General features: G+C 45.4%; 1 protein-coding gene across 1 annotated transcript; it reads left to right on the forward strand.

Annotated features, from left to right (window-relative positions):
• Positions 1-14,168: 14,168 nt before the first annotated feature.
• On the forward strand, positions 14,169-21,380 carry LOC125538152 (mitochondrial fission protein ELM1-like). Its single transcript, XM_048701448.1, has 10 exons — positions 14,169-14,551; positions 17,211-17,449; positions 17,930-18,026; positions 18,161-18,310; positions 18,397-18,523; positions 20,132-20,244; positions 20,321-20,384; positions 20,482-20,575; positions 20,657-20,765; positions 20,951-21,380. Exons 1-10 carry the CDS (start codon positions 14,366-14,368, stop codon positions 21,047-21,049), a joined length of 1,278 nt encoding a protein of 425 aa, XP_048557405.1. The 5' UTR covers positions 14,169-14,365; the 3' UTR covers positions 21,050-21,380.
• Positions 21,381-23,902: the final 2,522 nt, after the last annotated feature.

The raw sequence follows: 23,902 nt of genomic DNA on the forward strand, positions 1-23,902 counted from the left end.
CATAAGGAAGACAATCCTCCCACTTCATGCCGAAGGAGATCACACAAGCCCTGAGCATATCTTCAAGAATCTGGTTGACACGCTCGACTTGACCGCTAGTTTGAGGATGGAAAGCTGTGCTGAAGCGGATGTTGGTGCCCATGGCCTTCTGAAAAGAATCCCAAAACTTTGAGGTAAATATGCTGCCACGGTCTGAAGAGATCACTTGTAGAATACCGTGCAGAGAGACAATCCGAGAGGTATAGAGTTCCGCCAATTGAGCTGCAGTGATCGACTCTTTGATAGGCAAAAAATGAGCCACTTTGGTGAGTTTGTCGATGACAACGAATATAGCATCATTGCCACGCTTGGACTTTGGAAACCCAGTCACGAAGTCCATTTCAATGTGGTCAAACTTCCATTCTGGAATGGCAAGAGGTTGGAGGAGACTTGCTGGCCTTTGGTGTTCTGCCTTCACTCTTCTGTAGACATCACATTCATTCACGAATTGAGCAATCTCGTGCTTCATTCGAGTCCACCAATAAGCTTGCTTGAGGTCCTGATACATCTTCGTGCTCCCAGGGTGGATGGAGAGGAGAGAATTGTGAGCCTTGTTCATGATCACTTTACGGAGGTCACCTTTGGGTACAACAATACGATCCTCAAAGCAGAGAGTGTCCTTGTCATCAAGGCGGTAGCACTTGTACTTGGGTTGACTCTTGGCAATCCAATCTTCACCTTTTTCACCATAGCATCAAGAAGCTGGGCTTGGCGAATCTGGTCTTCCAAGGTAGGAGAGACTTTAAGGTTGGTGAGGAAACCTTGAGGAACAACTTGCAGATTAAGTTTGCGGAAAGCTGCACAAAGCTCGGGTTGATAAGGCTTGAGAATCAGACTGTTGCAGTAAGCCTTTCTGCTCAAAGCGTCAGCAATCACATTGGCCTTGCCTGGAGTATACTCAATACTCGGATTATACTCTTGAATCATTTCGACCCATCGAGTATGCCTGAGGTTGAGATTAGACTGAGTGAAGATGTACTTGAGACTCTTGTGATCAATGAAAATGTCCACTTTTCTTCCCAATAGGAGATGTCTCCAAGTCAAAAGAGCATGCACAACTGCCTCCAACTCGAGATCATGAGTGGGGTAGTTCTTCTCATTGGGCTTCAATTGGCGAGAGGTATAAGCAACAACTTTCTTCTCTTGCATCAATACTGCGCCAAGACCTTGGAGAGAGGCATCACAAAAGACCTTGTACGGCTTGGATTCATCAGGCGGAGTCAGAACTGGAGCAGTGATCAATTTCTCTTTCAAAGTGTTGAAAGCAATGTCACACTCCGGAGACCAAACGTACTTGACGTGCTTCTGAAGAAGATTTGAGAGAGGCTTCGTGATCTTAGAAAAGTTTTCAACGAATCTTCGGCAATAGCTTGCAAGACCGAGGAAGCTACGGAGTTGCTTCACGTTCTGAGGAGGTTCCCAATTCACAATTGCAGACACCTTCTCAGGATTCACGGCAATGCCCTTGGCAGAGATGATATGACCAAGATAAAGAACCTCATCGAGCCAAAATTCACACTTGGAGAACTTGGCGTAGAACTGATGTTCCCTGAGCTTATCGAGTACCAGACGCAAGTGCTTGGCATGATCTTCCTTGTTCTTCGAGAAAACTAGAATGTCGTCGAGATAGACCAAAACGAAATCATTGGTGTAGGTGTTGAAGATGAAGTTCATCATGCGAGAGAACGTCGGAGGAGCGTTGACGAGGCCAAAAGACATGACAGTGTATTCGTATGAACCATAGCTTGTCATGAAAGCCGTCTTGGGAATATCTTGCTCACGGATTCAAATCTGATGATAACCCATACGGAGATCAAGCTTGGAGAATACTTGAGCACCTTTGAGTTGTTCGAACAGCTCATTGATGTTGGGAAGTGGGTATTTATTCTTGATGGTCTTCTTGTTCAATGGACGGTAATCAACACAAAGTCGGTCCGTTCCATCCTTCTTCTTCACAAAAAGAACACCACAACCCCATGGAGAAGAACTAGGCCGAATGAGACCCATTTTCTCTTGAATATCGAGTTGCTTCTTCAGCTCCTTCAACTCTTCAGGTCCGAGCTTGTAAGGACGCTTGCACATAGGTTCCGTGCCGGGCTCAAGATCAATGACGAATTCAACTGGCCGGTGCGGAGGCATTCCTGGAAGCTCTTCTGGAAAGACGTCTTGATATTCGCAAACGACTGGAATTTGAGAGATGGCATCCAATTCACCCTTCTCATTGAGAGAAAACAGACGGATGGTACTATCCCGAGCAGCAAAGACAATTACATCCTCAGACGAATGAGTCAATTGAATCTGCCTGGCAGCACAATCAAGATGTGCCTTGTGCTTAGAAAGCCAATCCATTCCGAGAATAAGATCAATATCCGAGTTACCAAGAACAATTGGGGAAGAAAGGAACTTGTAGTCGCCCAATGTGATAGTAACCTCCAGGACGCAGGTGTTAGCTATCATCTGCTTGCCCGGTGACACAATTTGCAAGGAACTTTGCAGATACTGATAATCGCACTCATACTTTGATGCAAAAGGTTTGGAAATGAAACAATGCGATGCACCCGTGTCAAAAAGAACTTTTGCAGGAATATCATTAACTGGAAGGTTACCCATGATGACATCTGACGAGTCCTCTGCCAACCCTGGCTCTGATACCAACTTGTAACACCCTCGATACGACTATATCTCCCACGTGTCGAGGCACGACTTAGAGGCATAATCGCATTGAAGGCATATGTCGCAAGTTAGGCAATCTTCACAACATTCCATGTTATATGATAATAAAAGGGGAGATAACATAGTTGGCTTACACTCGCCACGTCAATCAAGAACATAAATAACATTACATCATCCAAACACTCATGGCCCGACTACGGCGCCAAAATAAAAGAGAACCCAACATGCGACACGGTCCCAATCACCCCCAACTGGGCACCACTACGAATCATCAGGAAAGGAAACATAGTAACATTGAGAGTCCTCATCGAACTCCCACTTGAGCTCGAACGCGTCTCCTGGAGCGAAATCATCAGGCCCTGCATCTGGTGTAATAGTAATCTGTGAGCCACAGGGACTCAGCAATCTCGCACCCTCGCGATCAAGACTATTTAAGCTTAATAGGTATGGCAAGGTAAATATGTGTGGAGCTGCAGCAAGCGACTAGCAAATATGATGGCTATCCTGTTCGCAAGAGAGAGCGAGAAGAGGAGGCAAAGCGCGAGCGAGAAACTAGAGAGCAACCTGCGCAAACATTACTCCAACACCGTGTCCACTTCCCGGACTCCGCCAAGTAGAGGCCATCACGGTAACACACTCAGTTGATTCATTTTAATTAAGTTAAGGTTCAAGTTATCTACAACCGGACATTAACAAATTCCCATCTGCCCATAACCGCGGGCACGGCTTTCGAAAGTTCAAAACCCTGCAGGGGAGTCCCAACTTAGCCCATGACAAGCTCTCACGGTCAACGAAGGAATAAACCTCCTCCCAAGACGTTCCGATCAGACTCGGTATCTCGGTTCTTCAAGACACTTCGACGGGTTAAAACAAGACCAGCAACACCGCCCGAATGTGCCGACAAATCCCGATAGGAGCTGCACATATCTCGTTCTCAGGGCACACTCAGATGAGCGCTCCATACAACTAAAACCAAACCTCGAGTTTCCCCGAGGGGGCGCTGCACAGGACTCTAGTTTGGACCAACACTCAGGGGAACACTAGGCGAGAGGCCGAGCCTTCCACCCTTTACGAGAGGCCGAGCCTTCCACCCTTTACCAAGTATATAGATGCATTAAGATAACATGAATATAATGATATCCCAACAAGTAAATAAATGTTCCAACAAGGAACGGCCTCCAATCTTCACCTGCAACTAGCAACGCTATAAGAGGGGCTGAGCAAAGCGGTAACATAGCCAATCAACGGTTTGCTAGGACATGGTGGGTTAGAGGTTTGACATGGCAATTTGGGAGGCTTGCAAAGCAAAGTGGTAGGCATCGTAGCATTGGCATAGCAAAAGCGAGCAAACTAGCATAGCAAAGATAGTAGTGATTTCGAGGGTATGATCATCTTGCCTGCACAGTTGTCAGAGTTGACTGGATCCTCGAAAGCAAACTCAACGGGCTCCTGTTAGCGAACTCGTCTCCCGGCTCTACCCAAACAAGACAAACAAGCAACAAGGAACAAATCAACCACGTGCAAATCAAACATGATGCAAAGATGGTATGCTATGCGGGATGCGATGCGGGATGCATATGCAAGATTGACAAGGAATGCATGAACCTGGCCTCAACTTGGAAATCCAAGTGTGCCACTGGAAAGTGAGATGAAATCGCTTGAAAACGATATAAAGAACGCCGGAATCGGAGTTACGGTTTGGAAATGGCAAGCCATTCAAATATGACCGGTCTGCATTTACAGCAAGTAGCCATCTAAATGCAATGAAATGAACATGCTACAACACCAAACATGACAACAAAATACATGGCAGGGATGCATTCACATTAACAAAAGTCTAGCACTGAGCTACGGCCAATTCATCCATTAACAGGTTCAAACAAGCATGGCAAAAATGCATATGGCAAACAGATCTCAGACTTAGTGAAATTAACACTTGTCTGGAATTTCAGATCAGGTAGCACTCTTCGGAGCAACAAAACTACATGCTACAGGACCTGAACATGGAAAAGTAAAGCATGGCATGGAGCTACTCAAAGAGCTTAACAAAAGTCCCTTAGTGACCTTGAGCCAAAAGGGATCAGAAAATACAATTGCAAGCATGTGAACATGCAAAAACATAATCAGTTTTCAGACTTAGTGAAAACTGACATGCTGAAAATAACTCAAGTAGGCATGTTTACGAGCTCGATGCACTCACTACGGAGCAAGTCATGAAACTAAGCATACATCTATCCAAGAACACACAAAATGCAAGCTAGACATGAAGAACAATAGCATAGCATGCACGGATCAACTACAACATCATCGGCAAAATTGCAAACAAGTTGACAATCTGCCCAGATTCACAAAGTAGCAAAAGTTAGAGCTCGATTGACTCAAGCTAGGGTGCTCCATAATTGCAAACAAAGACATGATGGATAGAGCACTACAATATAACAAAACATCCTTACTGATCATCCTCAAAAGAGGCACGGATCACTAGGAAACAACATGAACATATGGCATATGAGATAAACAGCTCAAGGACTTAGTGGAAATGCTAAGTCCCTGAAATTAGCAAAAGTAGAGCTCGATTGACTCAAGCTAGGGTGCTCCATAATTGCAAACAAAGACATGGATGGATAGAGCACTACAATATTAACAAAACATCCTTACTGATGATCCTCAAAAGAGGCACGGATCACTAGAAAACAACATGAACATATGGCCATATGAGATAAACAGCTCAAGGACTTAGTGGAAATGCTAAGTCCCTGAAATCAGAATTACCAAGTGCACCACTTTGCAAGCTCGTGCTAGTCACCACACACATCACAAAAATACATTTGTTGCACCTCTGGAAAGATGACAAAACCCTTAACAAAACATATGTAGAGCTCATGGGCATATCATGCACACAATAATCATGGCAAAAATGACAAAAAGCTAAAAGGAGTAACAGATCTGACAAATTATCTCAAGTAGCCCTCTTCTAACAGCATTTCGAGCATCAAGATGAGCTCAAATGAAAATGATGCAATGGAATGAAATGATGTACTCTCTAAGTTGAACATTTTGATATGCTATATGCCAAAAACGGAGTTACGGATGCGGAGATACGAGGCTATGAATAGGAGCACATGGATCTGAGATTTCGAGGACTTAGTAGAAATTCAACCTCCCAGATCTAGGGTTTGCACGTGCCCCGAGGTTCGCCGGGATCTCGCTGGAGCCTTGCCGGCGTTGATGGCCGTCCGGCGGCCGGAGTAGAGGGAGGAAGAGGGGGGCCGGCTCGGGGCTCGCTGGAGCGCTGGAGACGGGTGGCGTGGCGGCGCGAGGCCGAGGCGGCGGTGGCGTGCGGAGGCCGAGGCGACGATGGCGCGTGGCGGCGGGAGGTGCGACGGTGTGGGCGGCATGGCGGCGCGACGGAGAAGCAGCGGCGGCGGGGCGCGGTAGGCGGCGGGGGCGGAGGCGCGGGGCGGCGCCCGGATCTGGGCCGCGGGGGCCGGATCTGGGCCCTCCGGGCCACGGCGGCGCGCGGGTGGCAGCGGTGACGTGGCAGGCGTGGAGTGGGCGGCGGCGATGTGTCCGGCCAGGGCGGACGTGTCCGGCCGGCGCGGAGATGATTTTTAGGGTTTCGGACGAGGGGGTCCGGATTTTCGGGGAGAGGCCTTTAAATAGAGGTAAAGGGAGCTAGGAGAGTCCAAATGAGGTGCGGTTTTCGGCCACGCGATCGTGATCGAACGCTCTAGATGATGGAGAAGTCTTAGGTGGGTTTTGGGCCAAATTGGAGGGGTGTTGGGCTGCAACACACACGAGGCCTTTTCGGTCCCTCGGTTAACCGTTGGAGTATCAAACGAAGTCCAAATGGTACGAAACTTGACAGGCGGTCTACCGGTAGTAAACCAAGGTCGCTTGGCAAGTCTTGGTCCAATCCGGAAATTTTTAATCCCCACACACGAGAGAAAGGTAGAAATGACCACCGGAGAAGAACGAAGCGCCGGAATGCAAAACGGACAACGGGGGAAATGCTCGTATGCATGAGATGAACACGTATGCAAATGCAATGCACAAGATGACATGATATGAGATGCATGAAAACGAAAACAACACACAAAGACAAGACCCAAACCCGAGAAAATAAAATAACTTAATGCCGAAACGGCAAGAGTAGGAGTACAAATTGGGAAAGTAACATCCGGGGTGTTACAATGTATTTTGTTAATCGGCGTGAATCTAACCTTTATCAGATCTAAAATTAGTTGTAGCAAAATATTAAAGTCACCAATGTTGATTTTTGTAAGGAAAACTGCCTGGTAGTTTTGCATACTAAGTTGCATGAATGTACTATCTCATATCACGCACATTACTGAATTGTAGTGCTTCTCTGGTTGCCCATTCATTCATTGTGTCAATGTTGCTTTCATATTACCTTTACCTGGCTGATGATAGTTGTGCCATATTGTGTTAATTTGGTGTAGGCTAGTTGCCCAAATGTTCATTGTGTCAATGTTGCTTTCCTATTATCTGACTTGGCCAATGATAGCAATGCTAGTGTGTTAATTTTGTGCAGGTTGCTGAAGATAAGAAAACAAACTCTGAAAACAGCAAGGCAACCCCATTGTTTCTTTCCAGTAAATCTAGGCCAGGTAATATGGCAATAAATCATGATTAATCTGTTTGGTTCCCGTCCTAATTTATGTTATGATGTAGTGGTCGAGACACTCTCCACTATCAATAATACAAGATTGCCAAAATCGCCATCTGAATCTGTTCAGTATCCTCTGTCTCGAATGCAATGGAATAAATGTATGTTTGTGAACCAATTAATGGCTAAAGCAATGATGGAAATGGTGGATGAATCAGAGGTGCATAGTCATGCGACACAACAACTGATCAATGTTTTCAGAGACAGTGTAGCAAAGCAGCAAGAACTTGCCCACATGCTTATGGGCGTCATCTGTGCTGAGGTTGCAGATTGTGACGTTGTAGATGGTTAGGTTATGCTCATTTATTTGCACTGGCATCAATCTTTGATTGCCTAGTGGATGTAATTTCCTGTAATATATGCTGGATGTCCAACGTTATTCCCTGTATGTCATACCTTTGCTTGATCGGTTTTGGTCCTGTGCATAATTGCTCATTGTAATGGGCTCAAATTATCTAATTTGGCCTAAAGACATGAACGGACTTTAGTGGGCCCATTAAGTTAATGGGCCGTTACTAGGCGGAAAGTTAATGGTCGACCCTCTTACCTCCCGGGTCGTTAACAGGCCGACATCGAAGCAGGCAACAGGTGGCCCCAATTTATTTCACGGGCCGTTAACAGGCCTTTACTAAGTTTGGGCTACATATGGCCCAACTATACTGTAGGCCTTTAGCAGGCCGAAAGAGATAGCGGGCTTGTACTGGACCATGAAGAGCATGGGCCGCTAAGAGGCCGAAAGTCAGATCGTATTGTAAACGGCCCAACTGTGTTGTGGGCCTTTAGCAGGCCGAAAGAGAAACCGGGATGGTATTGGACCATGAAGGGCATGGGCCGTTAAAAGGCCAAAACTAAGGTCCGACTACAAATGGCCCGACTCATTTATGGTCCGTTAACAGGCCGAAAGGCACACAGGGTCGGGAATTGGCCCAACACTTAAATGGGTCGCTAAAAGGCCAAAACTCATGTCCGACTACAAATGGCCCAACTGATTTATGGGCCATCAATAGGCTGAAAGTGACACCAGGCCAGAAATTGGCCCAACACTTAAATGGGCCACTAAAAGGCCGAAACTCAGGTCCGACTACAAATGGCCCATTAGATTTATGGGCCGTCAACAGGCTGGAAGACACACCGGTCCGGAAATTAGCCCAATATTTAAATGGGTCGCTAAAAGGCCGAAAGATGTACATCCTGAAAAATGGCCCATCCATTAAATAGGCCGTTAATAGAATCTCATCGGTCCGATATTGAGCCCAAATATATAGCGGGCTGTTAACGGGCTCGAACTGACGATGGGCTGCAATGGTGTCAAATCTTTAACGGGCCGTTGACGGGCCGAATTGGCACATCTCGTATGGGACGTGGGCTTAAATGGACCTGACACAAGTAGGCCTTATATGGGCCGGCCTGCTAATTTTTACTGGGCCGACCTTTTTCACCAAAATGGGCCATTGTTGGGACGTGCCACGTGTCGACCTATCATAGGCGCCTCCTGTCCAATGAGTGGATGACATCTGTCCCAACGGTGAGGCAACACGTGTTTCCTTCGGCCAATCAGAATTTTACACGTGGAAATTCCCCATTGGTCAGGGTTGTTAACGGGTTATCGGATCCAAAATCCAACCCGATAGCTTAACGGCGTTCCGTTACGGTGGATGCCACGTGTCGGTCACCCTTGACGAAAGCACTTCTATGACGCGTGATTTATCGCCATGGAAGTGGACACTTCCATGATGATAATTTTGGTAATGTCATGGAACACTTCTACGACAGCACAAGTATGACTATCTTGATTCTGTCATAAAATCGTCATGGATGTACATGCATGACAAAAAATGCGACCTACTGTGACAAACACGTATCATCACGGAAGTGTATTTTTTGTAGTGTATATCGTAGCGGTGCTTAGGCGAAGCCCTGCATCGGTAGCAACATCATCACCGTCAACATGCGTCGTGCCGACGGAACTCCCCCGTGAAGCTCTGCTGGATCGGAGTTCGTGGGACGTCATCGAGCTAAACGTGTGCTGAACTCGGAGGTGTCGTGCGTTCGATACTTGGATCGGTCGGATCGTGAAGATGTTCGACTACATCAACCGCGTTCTCATAACGCTTCCGCTTACGGTCTACGAGGGTACGTGGACGATACTATTCCCTCTCATTGCTATGCATCACCATGATCTTGCGTGTGCGTATTTTTTTTGAAATTACTACGTTCCCCAACAGTGGTATCAGAGCCAGGTTTATGCGTAGATGTTATATGCACGAGTAGAACACAAGTGAGTTGTGGGCGATACAAGTCATACTGCTTACCAGCATGTCATACTTTGGTTCGACGGTATTGTTGGATTAAGCGGCCTGGACCGACATTACGTGTACGCTTACGCGAGACTGGTTCTACCGACGTACTTTGCACACAGGTGGCTAGCGGGTGTCAGTTTCTCCAACTTTAGTTGAACCGAGTGTGTCTACGCCAGGTCCTTGAGAAGGTTAAAACAACACTAACTTGACAAACTATCGTTGTGGTTTTGATGTGTAGGTAAAAACGGTTCTTGCTCAGCCCATAGCAGCCACGTAAAACTTGCAACAACAAAGTAGAGGACGTCTAACTTGTTTTTGAAGGGCATGTTGTGATGTGATATGGTTAAGACATGATGCTATATTTTGTTGTATGAGATGATCATGTTTTGTAACCGAGTTATCGGCAACTGGCAGGAGCCATAAGGTTGTCGCTTTATTGTATGCAATGCAATCGCCATGTAATTGCTTTACTTTATCATTAAGCGGTAGCGATAGTCGTAGAAGCAATAGTTGGCGAGACGACAACGATGCTACGATGGAGATCAAGGTGTCGCGCCGGTGATGATGGTGATCATGACGGTGCTTCGGAGATGGAGATCACAAGCACAAGATGATGATGGCCATATCATATCACTTATATTGATTGCATGTGATGTTTATCTTTTATGCATCTTATTTTGCTTAGATCGACAGTGGCATTATAAGATGATCTCTCACTAAATTTTAAGGTACAAGTATTCTCCCTGAGTATGCACCATTGCGAAAGTTCATCGTGCCGAGACACCACATGATGATCGGGTGTGATAAGCTCTACGTTCACATACAACGGGTGCAAGCCAGTTTTGCATATGCAGAATACTCGGGTTAAACTTAACGAGCCTAGCATATGCAGATATGGCCTCTGAACACTGGAGACCGAAAGGTCGAGTGTGAATCATATAGTAGATATGATCAACATAATGATGTTCACCATTGAAAACTACTCCATCTCACGTGATGATCGGACATGGTTTAGTTGATTTGGGTCACGTGATCATTTAGATGACTAGAGGGATGTCTATCTAAGTGAGAGTTCTTAAGTAATATGATTAATTGAACTTTAATTTATCATGAACTTAGTCGTGATAGTATTTGCATAACTATGTTGTAGATCAATAGCTCGCGATGTAGCTCCCCGTTTATTTTGATATATTCCTAGAGAAAAACTAAGTTGAAAGATGTTAGTAGCAGTGATGTGGATTGGATCCGTGATCTGAGGATTATCCTCATTGCCGCATAGAAGAATTATATCCTTGATGCACCGCTAGGTGACAGACCAATTGCAGGAGCAGATGCAGACGTTATGAACGTTTGGCGAGCTCGATATGATGACTACTCGATAATTTAGTGCACCATGCTTTACGGCTTAGAATCGAGGCTTCAGAGACATTTTGAATGCCAGGAGCATATGAGATGTTCTAAGAGTTGAAATTAGTATTTTAGACTCATGCCCATGTCGAAAGGTATGAGACCTTTGACAAGCACTTTGCCTACAAAGATGGAGGAGAATAGCTCAACCAGTGAGCATGTGCTCAGATTGTCTGGGTACTGCAATTGCTTGAATCAAGTGGGAGTTAATCTTCCAGATAAGATAGTAATTTATAGAGTTCTCTAGTCACTATCACCAAGTTACTGGAACTTCGTGATGAACTATAATATGCAAGGGATAATGGAAACGATTCCCAAGCTCTTCGTGATGCTGAGACCAACGAAGGTAGAAATCAAGAAAAGCATCAAGTGTTGATGGTTGACAAGACCATTAGTTTCAAGAAAAAGGGCAAAGGGAAGAAGGGGAACTTCAAGAAGAACAGGAAGCAAGTTGCTGGTCAAGTGAAGAAGCCCAAGTCTAGACCTAAGCCTGAGACTAAGTGCTTCTACTGCAAAGGGACTGGTCACTGGAAACAGAACTGCCCCAAGTATTTGGCAGATAAGAAGAATGGCAAAGTGAACAAAAGTATATTTGATATACATGTTATTGATGTGTACTTTACTAGTGTTTATAGCAACCCCTCAGTATTTGATACTAGTTCAGTTGCTAAGATTAGTAAACTCGAAACGGGAGTTGCAGAATGAACAGAGACTAGTTAAGGGTGAAGTGACGATGTGTGTTGGAAGTGGTTCCAAAATAGATATGATCATCATCGTACACTCCCTATACTTTCGGAATTAGTGTTGAACCTAAAATAAATGTTATTTGGTGTTTGCATTAAGCATGAATATGATTGGATCATGTTTATTGCAATACGGTTATTCATTTAAGTCAAAGAATAATTGTTGTTCTATTTACATGAATAAAACCTTCTATGGTCATACACTCAATATAAATGGTTTATTGAATCTCGATCGTAATGATACACATATTCATAATATTGAAGTCAAAAGATGCAATGTTAATAATGATAGTGCAACTTATTTGTGGCACTGCCGTTTAGGTCATATTGGTGTAAAGCGCATGAAGAAACTCCATGCTGATGGGTTTTTGGAATCACTTGATTATGAATCACTTGATGCTTGCGAACCATGCCTCATGGGCAAGATGACTAAGACTCCGTTCTCCGGAACAACAGAGCGAGCAACTGACTTATTGGAAATAATACATGTTGATGTATGCAGTCCGATGAGTGTTGAGGCTCGCGGTGGGTATCGTTATTTTCTGACCTTCACGGATAATTCGAGCAGATATGGGTATATCTACTTGATGAAACATAAGTCTGAAACATTTGAAAAGTTCAAAGAATTTCAGAGTGAAGTGAAATCATCGTAACAAGAAAATAAAGTTTCTGCGATCTGATCGTGGAGGAGAATATTTGAGTTACGAGTCTGGTCTTCATTTGAAACAAATGCGGAATAGTTTCGCAACTCACGCCACCTGGAACACCAGAGTGTAATGGTGTGTCCGAACGTCATAACCGTACTTTATTAGATATGGTGTGATCTATGATGTCTCTTACCGATTTATCACTATCATGTTACCGGTAACGAGATTGAACTAGGTATTGAGATATCAACGATCAAATCTCGGGCAAGTAACATAACGATGACGAAAGGAACAACGTATGCTGTTATGCGGTTTGACCGATAAAGATCTTCGTAGAATATGTGGGAGCCAATATGAACATCCAGGTTCCGCTATTGGTTATTGACCGGAGACGTGTCTCGGTCATGTCTACATAGTTCTCGAACCCGTAGGGTCCGCACGCTTAAAGTTCGGTGACGATCGGTATTATGAGCTTTTGTGTTTTGATGTACCGAAGGTAGTTTGGAGTCCCGGATATGATCATGGACATGACGAGGAGTCTCGAAATGGTCAAGACGTAAAGATCGATATATGAGACAATTATATTCGGACACCGAAAGTGTTCCGGGTGATTTCGGAGAAAACCGAAGTGCCAGAGGGTTACCGGAACCCCCGGGAGAAATATTGGGCCTTATGGGCCTTAGTGGAGAGAGAGGACTGGCCTAGGGCAGGCCGCGCACCCCTCCCCCTCTGGTCCGAATTGAACTAGGAGGGGGGGGGCGCCCCCCTTTCCTTCTCCCTCCCCCCTTCCTTTCCCCCTCCTAGTAGGAGTAGGAAAGAGGGGAGTCCTACTCCTACTAGGAGGAGGACTCCTCCTCCTGGCGCGCCATAGAGGGCCGCCGGCCTCCCCCTTGCTCCTTTATATACGGGGGCAAGGGGCACTTCTAGACACAGAAGTTGATCATTAATCCCTTAGCCGTGTGCGGTGCCCCCCTCCATCATAATCCACCTCGATTATATCGTAGCGGTGCTTAGGCGAAGCCCTGCGTCGGTAGCAACATCATCACCGTCAACACGCCGTCGTGCTGACGGAACTCTTCCGTGAAGCTCTGCTGGATCGGAGTTTATGGGACGTCATCGAGCTGAACGTGTGCTGAACTTGGAGGTGTTGTGCGTTCGGTACTTGGATCGGTCAGATCGTGAAGATGTTCGACTACATCAACCGCCTTCTCATAACGCTTCCGCTTACGGTCTACGAGGGTACGTGGACGATACTCTTCCCTCTCGTTGCTATGCATCACCATGATCTGGCGTGTGCGTAGATTTTTTTTGAAGTTACTACGTTCCCCAACACCAGGATCGCGTCAAACATGGCGTCGGGCGACGAGGCCGGCTGGGCGCCATCGTTTTCGTCCTCGACGGCGGCCTCGGCTCTCACGGCGTACTCCTCCAGAATGTTGGCCTCTCGTGGAGCAGGAGCTCGTGGGGCAGCGCGGGAGGCTGGGATCCGACGGCACTGTTGCGGATTCAAAACAGACACTGATAAGATCGTATTGCAGTTTTGCAATCTGTCACATGGTTGCCACATACATATTTTCATAAAGTAAAGTATCATTTGTTAAAAAAAAACTTACTCGTAACTTCAAAAAAAAGTCGCCTCCTCCCTTTTCCAACCCCCGCTCCCCACCAGGCCACTCCCTCCGTCTCTCGGCAGACGCAAAAAGGGATGAAAAACCAAACTTCTCCCGCAAGACTGGCTCGCACCAAATCGCATCGCCCTTCGAGTCGCCCCTCACTGATCCCTTCGCGTCCTGCTTCCCAAGCCACAGCCCCCAGGCCCCCACGCCCAGCTCCTCCCGCTCCGATTTCACAGCCGGCGAGCTAGCCATGTCGATTCGGCCGCTGTTGCTGCCGGAGCCGCCGGGCGAGGTGGATCGGGCGCCGGAGATCTTCGCGGGTGGCGTGGCCGCGGTGCGCCGCGCAGTCGTCATCGGGAACGGCTGCGCCGGCGCCGAGAACCAGTGCCTCGGCCTCGTCCGCGCCCTCGGCCTGGCCGACCGCCTCACGCTCTACGTAAGCAGAGCGCCGCCCCTCTCGTTTCCTCTCGTCCTGCTATGACTGTGTGACAGGATCGTTGTTAGTGCCCTTGTTAATCATGTCATCAGCTTAGCGTGGCATCGCGTATTGCGATTTAATTATTTGCTTAGTTAATTTTACTAGAATAAAGGCCGTTGCTTGCAACCAATTTACTTGCAACGGAGAAGATTAGGCGGATGTGTATAATTTAGTTACTGGAATTATGTTTTGTTTGAAGTACATGTACCAGGAGCCTATTCAGGTATTTTCTAAAAGTGAATTCTCTAGAAGAGGATCAAAAGTAGTGGATTCTAGAATTATCCGGTTGAGCCTATTCAGGTATTCCCTAAAAGTGAATTCTCTAGAAGAAGCTCTAAATATGTATTTGGCTTCTTGGATGCTTATCAGACGCCACAAAGCATTTCAGATGATGTGGCGTTTTGTTAGCTCTTCTTTTGCACTCAGCTTTGATAAGAGGTTGATTTGATCATCTTATATTTTTGCTGTAACATTATACTACCTTGACATGGCTGTTGTTAGATACTATGTTAGAGCATCTCTAGCAGAGTCACCATATTGGCAGCCTCCAAAACATGTAGGGAGCACGCTCCGTAATATTATGGAGGCTGCCGAGGCAACGCGCAAACTCAAATGCGCCATATTGCAGCCTCCATATTATTTTCTTTTTTTATTGCATCACCTCAATACTCATACACTCAATTTGAGGGATTGAACACTTGACTAAACATTGCGTTACAAAGTTGTTACATGGAGGGAGAAAAGTCGATTAATGACATTTTTATATCATATGTGTTCAAAATTTGTCTCTTTTACATATATTTAGTGACTATAGCTTGATTTTGAGCCCCATGTCGATGGTAAATGCCATGCACGGGGGCACATATGTGCCGAGTCTAGACGAGGCGGTGTGACAGTCCGTCGCGGTTCAGGCTGGAGCGGCGGAATTGGGTGACCTCGTCTTCGTCCCATTCCTGTCCCGTGCGGTCGTCGAGGTCGGGGATGGCTTTATAAGTGGGGGCAAGGCCCAATATGGCGTGATTCGTCCGAATCTGACCGTCTCTGTGTTGAGTTTGCGCCATCTGTCATGCTTCCTCTCCACCACAAAATCCGCCGATGCCTTCTCGTACTCAAGCTAGACAGCGTGGTCCCTCCCCGCCGCCAACGCCTGCCTGACGATGGTCTCGAAGATTTTGTTGTGGCAAGATCCCTCCTGCGCAGCCTCCAACGCGCCGCGGCAGTCCATCTCCTCATCGATTTCGGCGGCCTCTTCCTCCACTTCCTTGTCGAGCATCCGTTCCTCCTCCTCCAAGAGCGGAACCCAGTCCAGCTGAAGGGGAAGCGGCATGGTGAAAGTAGAGGCGAAGAGGAAGTGGAGCTCTGGGGCAACACGGGGTGGCGACGGCCTTTTTATAGGACCAGGCAGCGGGAAAACATGGCGGCAGATTGCACGGGCAGTTGGGCATGCGGCATCCGCCATTAATTGGCCCGTTTCCCGCTGAGATGAGCTTCTGCTGTCCGCGCTATTGGCATGGAAGGAAGATGGGCCGCACGGGAGGATGAGGAGAGAGGTGAAACTTTCCTCCTGCGTGGGCGGTTAGTGATGGAGCGCGCTCCAAAGCAACACCCCACGGCCTCCAAATATGGAGGCTCGGGGGGCTTGATTTGGAGCGGCCTCCATAAATTACGGCGATCCAGGGCGGGATGACGACTCTGCTAGAGCAGACTTTCCGGTCAAAATCGCCAAACAGGCGGTTAAGGATCGAGCCGATATGGCGACTCTACTAGAGTTGCTCTTATATGGCAACTAGTCATCATTCCTAAACGCAAGCTGCTAGAGAGTAAGAGCAACATGTTCAAGGCTTGGTTTTGGAGGTGTAATCATGGTTTAAGCACAACATAGCCTTGACCTCAGTAAGTAGTGTAAGAGGATTGCTTCTAGCTTTTAGAGGGGTTCGTTAATTGTCACTACAGTCTCTTCTTTTAAAACTTTTACCATGTCAGTGTTGTAGTCTGTTGCTGCAAATTAGGGGGGTAAACATTATTGTCACCCTGTCAAGTTAATTCTGAAACGTCTCATCCACTTAATTCTCAGATGGCGATTTTTGGATTTGGTACCGCTTAATTCTTGGCCTGGCCTTTGCTCTGTGCATTCATGGGGTTTCAGCAGCATGTAGTGCCTTAGTGCTCTCTTTGTCATGTGGTGTCCATGGATTGAATTTTGGGTTGTGACGTACTGATTGGAATCTGGGAATGGCTCTACCTTCAAATACTCTAAATAGATTGTCATTTCTTTCTGGATTGCTGTTACTTATAGTCCTGCATGGGCTCAGTTAACAACATAGTAAATAAGAAAACCATGCCAGTGAAAAGTTAATATAATGCTTGTCATTTCTGTCTAGTCTGTAGTTACTCATATGCATGTGTATTAGTTCGGTTAACAATATAAATAGGAACTTAATATAATGCAAATTCTTATTGATATTCGCTATCTTTATCTTTCTCGGTATTTTTCTTAGGTCCAATTATATAACTATGTCACTGACCTCTTCAGTATGCTTTTTTTTTTTTGCCGTTCTTATGGATCTTGAGTACTCTCATTATTAACTTTTTTGTTGAAATATGTTTTGTCATGCAGCGTATTATCAGGCCAACCGGAGGAATCAACAAGTGGCTGCACTTTCTCCCTATCTCCTTGCATAAAATGGTGGACCAAGTACTCAGACATATACTGTCTAACACGACATTCACAACACTGTTTCAAGGAAAACTGTCAGCACCTTATCCTGTCAGTAATGTTCAATCTCTTGGATTGTCTTCTATACTAGAAGCAGATTCCAAAAGGATAGTGACAATGGTCCGTGATACCTTCGAGAAGTAAGGTTCACATTTCTTATATTGTTGCTTATGTCGTTGATTACTTTATTACCTGGTCTAACAACTTTATGACTTAATTATAAGTTATAATCACCACACTGACTGCTTATGGCTGAGCTTGTGTTGGTATATCAGGAAGATATAGTAGAATCATATAATTCGTTTTCATTTCTCTTCTTGGTGATGGAACCTGTAAGAATATGTCATATCAGTATCACTATCGTGACATACCACTATGTCGAACATGTCATATCCTTGAATACTTGTACCATACTTCCAGGAAGAACATTTGAAAGAGAATGTGTTCTTTCATGAATTTGAAATAGGCAACCTATTAAAACATACTTCTGATTGGTCAGTTTCATATGAAAAATGTAGGCTAGCCTAAACATTCTTTAGTATGTTTGCGCCATAAGTATTCAAACGTTCCTGGCATATAGTTCTTCTGCTCTATTTCCTCAAAGTTTGATTCGCTTTCAGGGAAGGCCTGGCCATAGTTGTTGCTTGTGGCCGTGATACCATACCATATGCAAGCTCTGTAAGGTGTTTAGCTCCAGATAATGTCTTTGTCATTCAGGTAGGATACTGAAACAAATATCAGTGGCTTATTTGATAATTTTTCAGTTGTTACTCAGCTAGGGATATGAGCCATTGTGCTGCTTGCCATCCAAATTTGAGCTGAGTTTAATTATACTGTATTTTCTATGTCAGATACAACACCCCAGGTATCGCCTTGATAGGTTCGATTTGGTGGTGACTCCTCGCCATGATTACTACGCTTTAACTGCAAAGGGACAACAAGAAGTACCGTGGCTTTTCCGGAGATGGATTACTCCACGAGAACCACCCGGTCCGAATGTGGTATGCTGCTTTTTTTTTTCCTTGCAAATCTTCATATGTTTTCATCCAGCTGTTCTAGTTCTAAACTTTGAACGTTGGAAAGCTAGGTCCTGACGTCTGGAGCACTTCACCAAGCAGATTCTGCTGCACTACGCATTGCTGCTACAAACTGGCATGATGAACTTGCTCCCTTGCCAAAGCCATTGGTAGTAGTAAATATTGGAGGACCAACAAGTAAACTCCTCCTTCCCTTCCTGCCTACATGTTAGAGAAAATCTGTCGTATCCCTGTTTCACGACATGCCATTGAACAAGCCACTGCGTTGCCAAATCGATGTCCTCCATATCATTTAGTGCAGTACACGAATGTGAAGCTCATGTTCTGGATTTTCTGTTGAAGGCTGGGGCCTCATGCCCATGCCCCCTATCTCACCTAGTAGCAATGTCTATGTAACCCCCCATCATTTCTGCACGCCAGTTGGAGTAGTTCATCGAATGGTTGGCTGCCCCACCATCTGTGACACACTACACATAACTACAAAACAGATGACTTATTTGACTGTGGCAAGAGAACCAATTTATGGGCCTGTTTGGTTTCCAGCCTAAGGTTGCCACGCCTAACCTTAGTCATGCCACAACATTCTAGGCATGTGTTTGGTTCATTGCCACACTTGTGGCTTGCCATATGGTCCACATGTCATAGGCTCAATTTTTTGCCAAATCTTGCCACACTTGTGGTGGCCATTTTGTTAGCCACACTTTTTGTGGCAGCCACACTTTGCCTAAGGTTAGTTGTGGCAAAGTTATTAGTCATCAACCAAACAGGCCCTATATCTTGACCTACTGATTTATCCTGCCCTTTCCTTTTTGTTTGGGTTTGGTACGCATATTATCGAGTAAGAACAATCTCATGTTATTCAGTAGCCGATATTTCATGCACTCTGGATTAGAACAGCATTTGTGTTAGAGTATGCCAATTGAATAAATTTGATGTCTTTAGCTGTAGTATGCTTTAATGCAATAATAGGTATAAATATAATACATTTTACATCTTAAAAGATGGGGTTGTTGCCTTGTTGGGTTACTTTAATAGACAGGGTTGCCAACTTAAATAAGGTTTTGTTACTAATTGCAAACACTCAACTCTAATATACATCACCTGAAACAAAGTATTTTGTATCATGAAGATAAACCTTCCGAACTGAGATGGAGTACGTGCATTTTCTGAATGCCTTAATCCCAAATTTACACTTTATCAGGAATTCCATTGTTATACTGCGTTTTTCTTCTTACAAAATCATGAAACCAAGCAGGACAAGTTATTTTTATTTGCATCTGATCATGTATCGCACAATTTAATTGTGGAATTTAAGTTAGACTGTATGCTCATAGAAACAGGACATGGTAAATAAATTTCGAAGCCGCGCCTTCCATTTTTCTCATTTGTGTAAACTCTTGCATTCCACATGTTTTCTCTTCATCTTACTCCCTCCATACACAGGAGTGGCGTCTTGGGATGTGTGCAGTGAAACTTCTAAATATCTGGCCAATGATATCTGTATGATTATTTAGATTGGAGTTAACCACATTAAAATGATAAAAGATACTTCAAAAAATTTATTGAAAAATATTTTGGAGACCTGGGTGTGTGAGTTGGGGCGGGGGTATTATTACTACTCTATTTATCTTGTTCAAATTTGCCAAGTTGCTGTTGCTAACAAAATACAAGCATTTTTATGCATTCACTTGCTTCGTACTTTTAGAATTTTGAGACCACAGTTTGAGCAGTTTCTGCTTACATGCTGATATATATAGATCTAATGCATGGCATTTCAATTCTCAGGAAACTGTAATTATGGTGTAGACCTTGCCAAGCAGTTGGTAAGCTCACTGCACAATGTTTCAGAGACCTGTGGAAGTGTCAGAATTTCATTTTCCAGGAGAACACCACAAAAGGTAGGACCATTGGTTGCTCATATCTTGTTTTATGAAATTGTGCACAGTTAATTTTTTGGAACCCTTTTTTTGGCAGGTGTCCGATCTTATATTGAGAGAGTTCAGCACACATCCAAAGTTCTACATTTGGGGTGGTGAAGGTAGATAGTACCAAATAAAAAAAATGGCATTTTCAGATGTTTTGATTTTTCAACGCAATGCAGAATTTATGCTGATCCGAATTTTCATATGCTGCAGAACCTAACCCACACCTAGGGCATCTTGCATGGGCCGATGCTTTCATCATAACAGCAGACTCGATAAGTATGCTAAGTGAGGCGTGCAGCACTGGGTGAGTTAGTGCTGTATACTTATACTCGTTGTTCCTGTTTAGGACAGTAAGTAGCTAAGCTTCCTATTACCTCTCTTTCAGGAAGCCGGTCTATGTTGTTGGAACTGAGCATTGCAGGTGGAAATTCTCAGATTTCCACAACACTCTGCAGAAACGAGGGGCTGTTCGTCCTTTAACTGGATCGGAAGATGTAAGTTTGCTATCCCTTCTCAGTTCACATCTCTCTAGTTACTCCTTATCAAGACCAAATCGTGTACTTCTGTTACAATTTTACCATATTGCGAGAAACGAGAGTGTTCCTTTTCCCCTTTCTGGCCACACATTTCTCAAGAGCAAATTCATGGCATGTCTACATGACCCTTTCCTCCATTGTAGATGTCAGACAGCTGGAGCTACCCTCCTCTGAACGATGCCATTGATGTGGCTGCACGGGTTCGTGAAGTGCTTGCACAACATGGATGGACAGTGGGTTAATAGCGGTCGAATCAGAGAAAAAGAGTGCCATTTTTGCTCCAGTTATGTTCCAAGCCCAGACAATTCAGAGCCCACGTTTCAGTTATCTTAGTTGCATCTGCATGAGGATTTTTTTTGCCATATCACCGATGCAAAGCGAGATCGCTTCTTTGCAGAAGATGGCTATATTTTTGGGAACATACTGCGTAAAGTTTTGAGCAATCACACACAGACAGCAGTGTTTATTCTTGGCATATTCATGCATTATTGTACCTAGTGTTATGCTGTAAAGAATCCGATAGAAGTGCGGACTGAGATTAAAAATCTTTGCCATTGGAACGAGGTGACATCATACATTGGGTTATGTGACTCTGTTAAGTTTATCAGCAGCAAGTCCTACTGGTCTTTTGTGCTACACAAGCATACGACGATACGCATATGCTGCGTTTTGTAATAGTATGGGAAACGTGGATGCCACGTTAGGTTCATCTAGCACATATTTTAAAGTACTACTCCCTTCGTTCCGAATTACTTATCTTGGATTTGTCTAGATACGACTCATTTTAGTGCTAGATACCTCTGTATCTAGATAAATTTAAGACAAGTAATTCGGAACGGAGGAAGTACTTGCAAAGCTTAGCACCGTGTGATGGTTTTGGCGATGTTTTGGAATTGACCATAGGTTTGGGGCTCATTCGGTTTGAAGGAAACTAAAATATAAGAATTATAAATAGTATATGAATTTGATAGAATGACATTTGTCATCCTAAAGAATTGTCTTCTCTCAGTTCTTATGCGCAAAATAAGCTTTGAGTTGATGTATTGATTTCTCTTAAAACACAGGAAATAAATAATATTTATATATAATTTCTGTACGCCTTTTCTATATATCGAATCCAAGAAAATTCTATGAAATCCTTGTTTTTATGTTTTTTCTATAAAAATCTTTCAAACCAAATGAGGCCTCGGCCTTTTCATACGCTGGTGAAGATTTTGTAAGATTTCCACGTGGCCTTTGACAGATTGCTGACTTTTGTGAACGTGAAGCCAAGAGAAGCTTCCTACTCCCTTCGTTTCAAAATAGATGACTCAATTTTGTATTTTCTCCGTCCAAAAATACTTGTCATCAAAATGGATAAAAAGAGATGTATCTAGAACTAAAATACATCTAGATACATCCCCTTTTATCCATTTTGATGACAGGTATTTCCGGACGGAGTGAGTACTAACTTTAGTAAAGTTAGTACAAAGTTGAGTCATTTATTTTGGAACGGAGAGTAGTATTTACCCCTAATTCGGAAGTAATTGAAACATTAGATTAAATAGTTTACTTTGACCCACTAACAGCATCTACAACCGAATCCCTCATTCTTGCTCTAAACGTTCGATTAGTGTCCGAGCGAGTTTTGGCCACCCAACTGGGCTTCCCATATTTGGATCAAACACTCGGACTGACCGACACTCCCCATAGCCGGCAACTGGGCTTCCCATAGCCACCCAACTAGAGAGGCCTGGACTTGTCCGGGCCCGCCCACCACATAGGAGTAATAGATAGGGCCCACGCGGTCATGTAGAGAGACTGCTGGTCCTACGGGCGCCTCATCCGCTTGCGCCGCTCTGGCATGCCAACCGAGGGAGGAAGCCGGCTATTTAAGCCGGACGACGGCAGTAGCACCCTAGCCCACCCATTTCTTCCCCTTTCTCCTCTCCACCGCCGGCACTTGCACTTCCACCCACCGCTTACAATGTTGAGGCGTCGGATCACAACCTACATCATGCTCTCTCGGGAGCTGAGGGTGCAACTGTTGGAGCAGATCCAGGCGAGGCGGGTTGCTCGTTTCGCCGTTGGCCTTCCTCTGGATTTGCTAAACCCATCGGAGGATGAAGAGGAGGAGGAGGCGAGGGAGGAGGAGGGGGAGCAGCCGCCAGAAGCAGAGCCCATGGAGGAGGAGGTGTTGGAGGAGGCGTTGCTGGTTGCGGGCTTCGCCATGGCGGACGCAGAGGCAAAGTACGAGGCCACCCAAATGATGGAGATGGCGCAGCACACCGCCATCCTTGAGTCCACCCAAGATGAGGACTACGTCGAGGCCAACCGGCAGTTCATCCAGCAAGAACAGGCGACGACGGAGGCGCTATTCGCCAAATTAGAGTCCGGGAAGATGTCGGAGCTTCCACAGGCGCATGAGCATTTGCACTTGCCCGTCTACCCGGTATCGGGCACGGAGATCATCGATATCTCTAACGATGAGTAATTTTACCTATGTATGTAATACATAGGTCTTTTTTTGCATGGGCATTATAAATTTGATGTATGGAGTTTGAGTTTTATGGTTGTGGAGGACGTTTTTGGTGTGGTGTTCGGTCACTGTCCGCTGACGCGTTCGGGGGCGTTCGCAAGCGCTTGGGGGTCGGCTTTTGGGTATTACGGTTGTAGGTGCTCTAGACTTCACAACGTCGGCCCTTGCCCGCATTCGCTGTTGTCCCCTTATATCTAAACCCTCAAATCCATACAAGGCCTGAATCATCCTTCTTCGGGGGGCACAGACGGCCTGAGTTTGCTCCGTTGTGAGCTCAACGGCGGCCCAGCTCCGCTTCGCACGGATCCAGACACATGCATCCTTGTAGCCAATCGTCGTTGCAAGGCACACCTTCTTCCTTTCACGGAGGGAACGTTGTCCCTTGACCCCGGCTGTGTCGCTACAATGGCAACATCCGGCGCATCTGTGCCCTTGTGCATTGTTGGCATTGGCCTCCGACTCCGAGCTTGACGTCGCGGGGACAAGGACCCAAGAGGCCATCCTCGGATGCTCTCTTAGCGGCGAGTTGGGCCCTCCTCTCATTGGGCGCCTAATGCAGTGACAACACGGACAATCG

Source organism: Triticum urartu, chromosome 2, assembly GCF_003073215.2.
Source record: "Triticum urartu cultivar G1812 chromosome 2, Tu2.1, whole genome shotgun sequence".
Lineage (NCBI taxonomy): Eukaryota > Viridiplantae > Streptophyta > Magnoliopsida > Poales > Poaceae > Triticum > Triticum urartu.